General features: G+C 39.1%; 1 protein-coding gene across 1 annotated transcript; it reads left to right on the top strand.

Annotated features, from left to right (window-relative positions):
* The first annotated feature begins 9006 nt into the window (after positions 1 to 9006).
* Positions 9007 to 10400, top strand: ZFP2 (ZFP2 zinc finger protein). Its single transcript, XM_006878220.1, is given in 4 exon segments — positions 9007 to 9262; positions 9265 to 9328; positions 9330 to 9691; positions 9694 to 10400. Coding segments are annotated over 4 exon segments (1389 nt in total).
* Positions 10401 to 10672: the final 272 nt, after the last annotated feature.

Genomic DNA, 10672 nt, shown 5'->3' with positions numbered 1-10672 from the left:
CAGGATCAGACATTGTTTCGTTCTGCTGTGCATGGGGTCACTATGAGTCGGTTCCGACTCGATGGCACCTGACAACAACAACAACAACACTACTAGGGTTCCTTACTTTGGCTGTTGTTGTTTTTGTTGTTGTTAAAGGCTGTTGAGTCAGTTCCAACTCTTAGTGAGCCTGTGTAGGGTTTCTGAGAAGCAGCTGGTGGGTTTGAACCTCTGACCTTGTGATTAGCAGTCCAGTGCTTTTCCTACAGTGCTACACCAAGAATCTGGCCATAGATCTAAAAAATGCAAAAGCTTTAAATTCAATAGTTTCACTTCTAAGGTATTTTCCTACAAGTATGCAAATATATGCGCAGCTGTGTTTATCACACGATGTTTGCAATAGCAAAAACAAAACGAACCCAGAACCAACCTAAACATCAATGAGTAGAGTATCAGTTAAAAAACAAAAAATACCTCCAACAGGGAAATAACTTTAAAATCTTTATGAAATTATAGCAGGGTACTTTCAATGTAAAAAAAAAAAAAAAATTTTTTTTTTTTTCAAATAAGTTCCAGGAGTTGTTTTTAGCTGCTATCCAGTCAACCTCTGACTCTGGCAATTCCAAACACAAAATCAGTCCATTGTGATTTATGGATAATTTTTGGAAGAGGATCACCATGTCTTTCTTCCTATTCTCTTAGTCTGGAACCTCAATTAAAACCTGTTCTGCATCACACAAGTCTCCATTGACAGACAAGCAGTAGTTTAAAGAGCATTGGCTGTAATTGAGCCCAGGTCTTCTGCATGCAGGGTGATAATTCCACCACTGACCATAACAGTTCTCTCCAGAATGTTGTTGGGTACCATTAAGTCCATTTTGATTCGTTGCAACCTATAAAACAGACTAGATCTACCCCATGCAATTTACTAGGCTATAAATGGTGCTGTATTGTAGGGTAAGCAATGGACAGGAAACTGCAAGGTCAGCAGTTCAACCCCACCAGTTATTCTTGGAAACCCTATACAGGGTCGCTATGAATTGGAACAGACACAACAACAAACAACAACTACAAAATGTTTGTAGGAGCAGATTGTCAGGTATTTTCTTCTGGAAAGCTATTAGTGTGTTTGATCTGCCAGCTTATTTAGTTAGCAGCTGAATGCTTTAACCATTATGCCACCAGGGCTTCCTGAATGTTGTTGTTGTCATTAGGTGCCATCAAGTCAGTACCAACTCACAGCGACCCCAGGCATGACAGAACAAACCATTTCCCAGTCCTGTGTCAACCTAACAATTGTTGTTAACATTTGAGCTCATTGCTGCTGCCACTGTGCTGCTGTCCATTGCTGTCTAACTGGAGACACGCATGTTTTTCTCTGACCCTCCACTTTACAAAACATGATATCCTTCTCCAATGACTGGTCCTTCCTGACAATATGTCCAAGGCATTAGAGACAAAGTCTGGCCATGCTGGCTTCCAAGGAGCACTCTGGCTGTACTTCTTCCAACATAGATCTCTTTGTTCTTTGGGCAGTCCATGTTACTTTCAATATTTTCCTCTAACACCGTAACTCAATTGCATCAATTCTTCTATGGTCTTTATTTTATTCACTGTCCAATGTTTGCATGCATATGAGGTAATTTAAAATACTATGGCTTGGGTAAGGTGCATCTTAGTCTTCAAACTGACATCTTTGCTTTTAATCACTTTAAAGAGGTTTCATGCAGCAGATTTGCACAATGCAATGCATCATTTGATTTCTTGACTAGTGCTTCCATGAGTGTTGATGGTTGATCAGAGCAAAATAAAGTATTGACAACTAAAACCTTTTCTCTATTTATATGGATGTTGTTTATTGGTCCAGTGGTGAAGAGTTTTGTTTCCTTTACATTGAGATGCAACACACATACAGTAGGCTGTGGTCTTTGACCTTCAGTATTTTAAGTCCTCTTGGCTTTCAGCAAGCAAGGCTGTATCATCTATATATTGAAGGTTGTTAATGAGTCATTCTCAAATCCTGATGCCATGGTTTTCTTCATATAATCCAGTTTCTCAGATTATTTGCTCAATACACAGATTGAGTACGTATGGTATAAGAATTCAACCTTGGCGCACACCTTTTCTAATTTTAAACCATTCAGTGTTCCTTTGGTCTGTTAGAAGCACTGCCTCTTGGTCTATGTACAGGTTCCTCATGAGCACAGTTAAGTGTTCTAGAATACTCGTGCTTTGCAATGTTGTCCATAGCTTGTCATAATACACACAGTCAAAAGACTTTGCATACCAATAAAGCACAGGTAAACATCTTTCTGGTATTCTCTGCTTTCAACAAAGACCAATCTGACTTCAGCAATGATATCCCTCGTTCCACGTCCTCTTCTAAATCCAGCTTGAATCTCAGGAAGTTCTCTGATTGGTTGCAGCCATTTTTGCATTATCTTTAGTAAAACTTTACTTTCATGGAATATCAATGATATTGTCCAATTATTTCCACATTCTGTTGGGTCACCTCTCTTTGAAATGGGCACAAATATGGATTTCTTCCAGTCAGTTGGCCAGGTAGTTTTCTTTCAAATTTCTTAGCATAGTGTCTCCAGTGCTTCATCAGCTTGTTGAAAAATTTCAGTTTGTATTCCATCAATTCCTGGTACCTTGTTCTTTGCCAATGACTTCAATGCACCTTGGGTTTCTTACTGCAGGATTATTGGCTCTTGATCATATGCTATCTCTCTCTCTCTCTTTTCTTTTGTTGAAGTTTTTATTGTGAGTTATGTGATAGTTTACATGGAAGAACACCAGCTCTACATTCATCCTATCATATTTTGTTTCATTGCAATGATTACAATCCCCTCCATGCATCATCAAACAACCAAAGGATATACCCTGCAAGCCTTCCCCCTAGCTGCCAGCACATAGCCCCTCTCCCTCCCTGAGTCCAGAGTACCCAGCTGCTCAATCTCTCCATGTCATCATTTCTGCCTCCTTTTCTGGCATCACTGCTTCTCTGGCTAGGATCCCACACTCCACTCTTCTCACTTGATGGTCCCAGAGATCTCCACTCTTGGACTGCAAAATCAATCACTCTCCTCCTTTTGTTACAAAATGTCTTCCTTTAAATTTCTGACCCTTACCGTCAGTCCTGATAGCTATTATTCACTATTGTACGACAAGAGTCTTATCCCCATCTCCTTTCATCATCCCCTTCCCAACAGACTGGAAACCACCCAGTGGAGATTCTACCTTCCCCTGTCCCCTCTGAAACTAGGCTCCCTCTTAAAAGCTTGTAAGCCAGTCATTTCTTGCCTTTGTAGTACTCCCATTTATGGTAGCTAACTAAGTTGCCCATTCCTGTCAACCTTGTGTACCGAGGGGGTGGAGTGATCCTCGCTGTAAAGATTTGCTCCCTCTTTCGAGCTACTACATTCATAAGTATAGGTCAAGTTCATCAAATTGTAGTGGGTTGCTCCCTTTTTCCTCTTTCTTCTTCTAGTAGAGTTCTGATCATCCAGCCATTGAAGCCCTGTCAAGTGCATACTATCTGCAAGTGTGGGTGTTCTTGTGCATCTCCCCTCACTTCATATCAGCTGGACACTTTGCTTTCTGCTCTAGTCTTCTGTGGCCATGTCACTGCCTCTGGGCCCAGGAGTCCCCGAGTATTACCATACTGCTGACCAACCAGGTCTCCACCTGGGTTCACAGGAGTCTATTGAATACAGTTGGACTTAGCACCCAACTTCATTTCTGTTTTTCCCCCACTTCCCCTTATCAGTGACCAACGTGGTCAACAGTCAGGCCACATGCCTATTTGTGTATTCCCCTTAAGTCTTAGTCTTGGAAGGGGGTTTATCCTGAAGGGACTCAACCACTTGCCTTGATGGCTCCTGGGTGAACAGCTTGTTTGTTCTTGTAGTAGTCATTCAGACTGCCATTATTGTTTTTTATTTTTCCTGCCGGTCTTTCTTTCACAAAGTATCTTCTGTTCTTCTAACCACTCCAGTCTGGTCTACTTCTCCTTTCATGTGGGAATTTCCCACCTCAGAAGATGCTGGATGGAGTTTATGATTCTACCTATGGTCTTATGCAATGCAAAAGCTTCACAGGAGGTCTCTTTCACTGGGCAACTTCTAGCCCCCTTTAACATATTCCAATCAGTTATAGACTGAAGATGGACTTACAAGCTTTCTATTGTGAAGTTTCTGGCTATTCCTTTCTCTCCCCCCAAATGTCTATTTTACCATGGTAGGCAAGAGAAACCAAGATTCAAAAGACAGTCAAGCATCTTAACATTATTATCCCCCCTTTTACCAATTCAAACCAAGCCTCAATCCCTGTATCCCTGAGCCCTGTTGTTCCAAGGTTGTGCATACATCATCATTTACCTCTGTCCCACTTAGGCCATGCAAACCTAACTGTTCTCCAGTCGGCCTTGTTCTTCCTTTCCCCTCCCCCTTCTTGTATATTGTCCCCCAACACCACCCCCAGCACCCAAGCTATCCTGTGTCTATTCCCTACCCTGTGCTCCACCTTCTCCTCCCTCCCCTCACCTCCAATGGCTACCTCTTGAAATGGTTGACCATCAACCATTTCTTTTTGGTACAGTGACTGTGTATTCCTTCCATCTTCTTTTGATGCTTTCTGCATCATCCAGTATTTTGCCATAAAATCCTGTAATACGACAAGTCAAGGTTTGAATTTTTCTTCAGTTACTTACCTCAGCTTAACAAATGCTGGGCATGTTCTTCCCTTTGGGTTTCGAACTCCAGGTCTTTGCACCTTTTGTTATAATATTTGGCTTTCTCTTTTCTAGCTGACCTTTGAAATTTTCTGTTCAGTTCTTGTACCTCCTCATTTTTTCTACTTGTTTTAGCATCTCTACACTGGAGAGCAAGTTTCAGAGTCTCTTCTGACATCCATTTGGTCTTTTCCTTCTTTCTTGTCTTCTCAGTGACCTTTGGCTTTCTTCTGGTATGATGTTCTTGATGTCATTGCACAACTCTTCTGTTGTCTGTCTTCATTGTCTAATGCATCAAGTGTGTTCTTCAGATGATCTCTAAATTCATGTAGGATATATTCAAGGTCACATATTGGCTCTCCTGGAGTTGTTTTAATTTTTCTTCAAGTTCAGTCTGAATTTGCATATGAGCAATTAATGATCTGTTCCACAGTCTGCCCCTAGCCTTGTTTTCACTGATGATATGGGAGCTTTTCCATCATTTCTCTCCACATATTTAGTCAATTTGATCTCTGTGTATTCCATCTGGTGAGGTCCATGTGTATAGTTGTCTTTTATGTTGTTTTAAAAAGGTATATTCAGTGAAGATTCATTGGTCTTGCAAAATTCTTTCATGTGATCTCCAGCATCATTTCTATCACCAACACCATAATTTCCAACTACTGATCCTTCCTTTTTGTTTCCAACCTTTGTATTCCAATCACCAGTAATGATCTATTACTACTACTGAATTGTTGTTGTTGTTATTGTTAAGTGCCATCGAGTTGGTCTCAACTCATAGCAACCCTATATAGGGTTTCCAAGGAGCAGCTGGTGAGCTTGAACTGCTGACCTCGTGGTTTAAACTTTGGCTTTGCAGTCCAGCACATTAGCCCACAGCACCACACCAGGACTCCAACGAATAGTAGGCCTAAGATCATTCCATTTGTGATATCTTAAAAGAGGCTTACATGAGTTTGTATGATTTTATATGAGTATGTGAGATTGTGTGAGGTAAGTTTAGACAGTTTTTGCACAGAATAATTTTGGAATGATATACAAGAAACTCATACAAGTGTTGGCGCTTTCTCCTGTGCAGCAGCTGGCAGGCACAAACCGTGGAACTAGTGGGTCACTGTCCAGTGCTTATCGTATGGAAGTCACACTAAGCCTTAGTTTTCCCATATTTTAAAAAAAGTTAATACTATCAATTTCATAGAATTATCTTGAAAATTAAATGAGACATTATTATGTATTTGTGGCATCATGATTAAGCAGTTGACTGCTAATCGAAAGGTTGGTGTTTCAAACCCTTCAGCTGCTCCAAACAAAAAAGATTTGGTAGACTCCGTCCATAAAATACTCTAGCAAATAGTTCCACTCTGCCCCCTTAGGGTTCCTGTGAGTTAGAAGCAACTCAATAGCAACAGGTTTGGATGATTTGGGACTTATTTTGTTTGTAACCTACTATGTTTCAGGTATTCACAGACAGGGAATATAATGATCTGTAATTGAATCTATAAAATGAACATTTTAAAACACTATATGGTTTGAGCTGGACTCTAAAAATGTTTAGTCCTTGATATTTCCAAAGAAGGGATCATGATGGCTCAAGAAGATAAGCACTGGACTATAAACCACAAGTTCAGCAGTTTGAGTCCATCAGCCACCTGTAGGAGAAAGATGAGGCTTTCTGCTCCTGCAAAGATTTATAGCCTTGGAAACTCTATACAGGGTAACTGTGTGTCGGGACCAATTTAATGGAACCTAACAACAACAACTCACAAAGGAGATTATAACACATTAAGGGGATATTTTGGAGGCTGGCCAAATTGTAAAAGGGACTCTTTCTTGGTTAATAACATTAATAGAAAGTAGTTCTCTTTTTAAAACTAGGTTTATAGAAATATGGAATCTTTGCAAAATTTCAATTATGCTTTGATTAGAGTATAGAAAACAGTGTTTACTTTCTATAGTCAAGAACTATAAAAAAAGTTAATTGAGCAGAAATTTTAGAATTATAGCATGTATAGTTACAGAAATTGGAGCTGAAGAAGCAAACATGGAGCAAAGTATTTGAGAACCAGTAGGTCAGGCTGCAGGTCTTAGTGGGAGGATTGTAGGAGGATATGAAAATAAATAAAATCCTTTACATAAGGTATCTGTCACAGACTCAATTATGTCCCCAAAAATATGTGTCATCTTGGCTAGGACATGATTTTCAGTGATTTGGCAGTTATATAATAATGTCGTTTAGAAGTTATTATATGATATAAATTGGTAATTTTGTAATGATGTCATCATTCTCTATTTTGTGATCTTATGTAACTATATTCTACATTGCATAAGTTATAAATTCTATGAGGCAGGATTAGTGTAGGGTGTACCACCTTACTTAAGTTGCCAACTTTCATTATCTTACTGAAGTCATGCACTTGCGTGAGTCTCATGTTTTATCTTACAAGAGATAAAAGAGGAGAGAAAAATAAGCAGAGAGACCACATTACTACCAAGAAAGAAGAGCCAGGAATAGAGTGTGTCTTTTGGACCCAGGGTACATGCACTGAGAAGAACATCATAGGCCCAGGGGAAGACTGATGCCAAGAAACATGGAGATCTTCAAGGAACTAGGAAGCAGAAGTTGAAAAGACAAGATATTTCTTCCAGAGAAAACTGAAAGAGAAAGCCTTACTGAGAACCAGTGCTCTGAATTTGAACATCTAACCTCCTAACTTGTAAGATAATAAATTTCTGTTTGTTAAAGCCATTCACTTGTGGTATTTCTGTTGAAGTAGCACTTGGAAACTAAGATGGGATCCTAAACCTCTTTTATTATTACTAATGACTGTAGTTTTACCTGAGCCTATAAACTCTATATAGAAGCATACATTTATTAAGCACTTACTATATACATAATTAACTCTGGTAGCATAGTGGGTTATGAATTGGACTGTTAACTGCAATGTCAAGAGTTCAAATCTGCCAGCTGCTTCAAGGGAGAAAGATGAGGCTTTCTGTTCCTGTAAAGATTTTACAGCTTTGGAAACCCTATACAGGGTCGCAGTGAGTCATAACCAGCTCCATGGCATACCACCACCATCACCACTATATACATATCACAGTGCTAAGTCTTTGTATCCATTTACAATGTTCCACAGCAACTATTACTTCCCTCTTTATAAGATTAAGAAATAGGTTCAAATATGTCTATTAACTGCTCAAAGTAGCTGGTAAATATCAGATCTAGTCGTATAAATTAAGGTTGACTCCAAAACCTGAACTTCTCTTTATGTTAACTTCCTGTCACAAACTCTATGCCAGAATAACTGGAGCATGTGGCACTGTGGGTAAATGTGCTAGACTGAAAAGCCATTTGAACTGCAAGGTCAGCAGTTCAAAATCACCAGTCGCTTCTCAGAAACCCTATTCAGGGTTGCTACGGGTAGGAACCGACTTGATAGCACTTAACAACAACAACAACAAACAGATATAAGCTTGTTGATTGCAAATGAAGGGGTAGGAAACACAACCAGTTATGCAGACATGATAATTAGCATTTTATAAAGTACCAAGTATATTCCTGTACTGTATGGTCCAAACAAGTATGTGTTCAAAAGATTATTTACATTATCTCAACTTTTATCAGCTATCACTCTCATTTTATATGTGAAACATTGAGCCCAGAGAAACAAAGAAACTACTTCAGTTGGTAAGTGTTAAAGCTAGGATTTAGACCCAAGCTTATATGGCACTAAGCTCAACATTTTTTTTACTGTGCTACACTGTGATGTTTTAGGAAGGATAATTTGGTGTCAGGCTCATAGGATTCCTTGGAGGAAAGAAAATGCTCATAGGAATACTAGGTGCTTAGCAAAGCTTTCTGATTAGCCTCTCCTAATCCCAGATCTTTTGTATATTTTCCATCTTCATTATCACGCTTACCCCCATGGGAGCTGATTTTACTATCCATTCTTCCTAAATGGACTCTCTTCTTTCTCTGTTTACATGCTAGATCTACTACTCCCTACTTCTCATACCCCTATCAGCTAATGGGTGGTCTCACTATTCTACTCCTCCCTTCCAATTTCTCTTCCTTTATAGGAATGTGTTTGAAAGCCCTCAAATGTGCCCTATAGTTATTCTCAGTTTCAGTTTCTTATTCTTATCTTATATAATTTTAGTTTCCTAGAACAGAATAAGTGTTCATTAAATTTGCATTTTTGTAATTTTTTTCAGACCTGAGGATAAGACTTGAAATCAAAGAGTCAACTCCAAAGCCCAACTTTACTGAAGATTTTTCCCATGGGGTTATAATGGAAAGGGAAATTCTCTGGCATTCTACTTTAGGAGAAACCTGGAAACCTGATAATTATTTAGAAGGTGAACTAAAAAAAAAAAAAAAAAACCAAGATAGATATCTGGGTCAAGTAGCAGTTACTCATACAGAAATCTTCACTAAGAGGAGGGTCTGTAAAGGGAATGAATTTGAAAGATGTTCCAGCCAAGGTTCAGCCATTGATACACAACAGAAAACCCCTATGGAAAAGAAGTGCCACAATTGTAATTTGCATGAAAAGATGTCAAACAAAATTCTGAATTAATTAAAACTCAAAATATGCTTATCATTAAGAAACTCTGAGTGTAATGAATGTGGGAAAGTCTTCAGCCAGAGCTCTTCCCTTCTTAAGCACCAGAGGATTCATACTGGTGAAAAACCATATAAGTGTAATGTGTGTGGAAAGCATTTCATTGAACGGTCCTCCCTTACTGTATATCAAAGAATTCATACTGGGGAGAAACCCTACAAGTTTAATGAATGTGGAAAAGCCTTTAGTCAGAGCATGAACCTTACTGTTCATCAAAAAATCCATACTGGGGAGAATCCCTATAAGTGTAAAGAGTGTGGAAGAGCCTTCTGTAAGAATTCATCCCTGATTCAACATGAATGAATTCATACTGGCGAGAAACCCTACAAATGTAATGAATGTGGGAAAGCATTTCCCAAAGCATGAATCTTACAGTGCACCAGAGAACTCATACAGGAGAAAAGCCCTACAAATGTAATGAATGTGGGAAAGCCTTCAGTCACAGCATGCATCTTATTGTACATCAGCGGCATTACACTGGAGAGAAACCCTATGAGTGTAGTGAATGTGGAAAAGCCTTTAGCAAGAGCTCAACTCTTACCCTACATAAGCAAAATCACACTGGAGAAAAACCTTACAAATGTAACAAATGTGGGAAATCCTTTAGCCAAAGTATATATCTTACAGAACATCAGAGACTTCATTCTGGAGTAAAACCATTTGAATGTAATCAGTGTGGAAAGGATTTCAGTAAGAATTCCTCTCTTACTCAACATTGGAGAATTCACACTGGAGAAAAACCTTATGAGTGTATGGCATGTGGAAAACATTTCCCTGGGAGATCATCCTTAACTGTACATTGGGCCATTCATACTGGAGAAAAAACTAATGAATGTGGGAAAGCCTTCAGTCAGAATGCTTATCTTATTGAGCATCAAAGAATTCATACTGGTGAGAAACCCTATGAATGTGATCAGTGTGGTAAAGCCTTCATTAAAAATTCATCCCTTATAGTGCATCAGAGAACTCATACAGGAGAGAAACCATATCAGTGTAATGATTGTGGAAAAGCTTTCAGTTGGAGTACAAACCTTACACGACACAGAAGAACTCATACATGAGAAAAATTGTGTTATTGCAAAGAATTTAGAAAAACCACACATTCTGAAGATTATCTTCAATAATAATCAAAGAAGCCATATAACGTTGTTATTGTTGTTAGGTGCCATCAAGTTGGTACCAACTCATAGTGACCCTATGCACAGCAGACCGAAACACTGCCCAATCCTGGACCAACCTCACTACTGTTGCCACACTTGAGTCCATCGATGCTGCCACTTGGCCTATCCATATCATTGGGGGTCTTCCTTTTTTTCTCTGACCCTCCACCTTA

The sequence above is a fragment of the Chrysochloris asiatica genome, unplaced genomic scaffold (assembly GCF_000296735.1).
Source record: "Chrysochloris asiatica unplaced genomic scaffold, ChrAsi1.0 scaffold00279, whole genome shotgun sequence".
Lineage (NCBI taxonomy): Eukaryota > Metazoa > Chordata > Mammalia > Afrosoricida > Chrysochloridae > Chrysochloris > Chrysochloris asiatica.
This window is presented reverse-complemented; position numbering and strand designations above follow the sequence as displayed.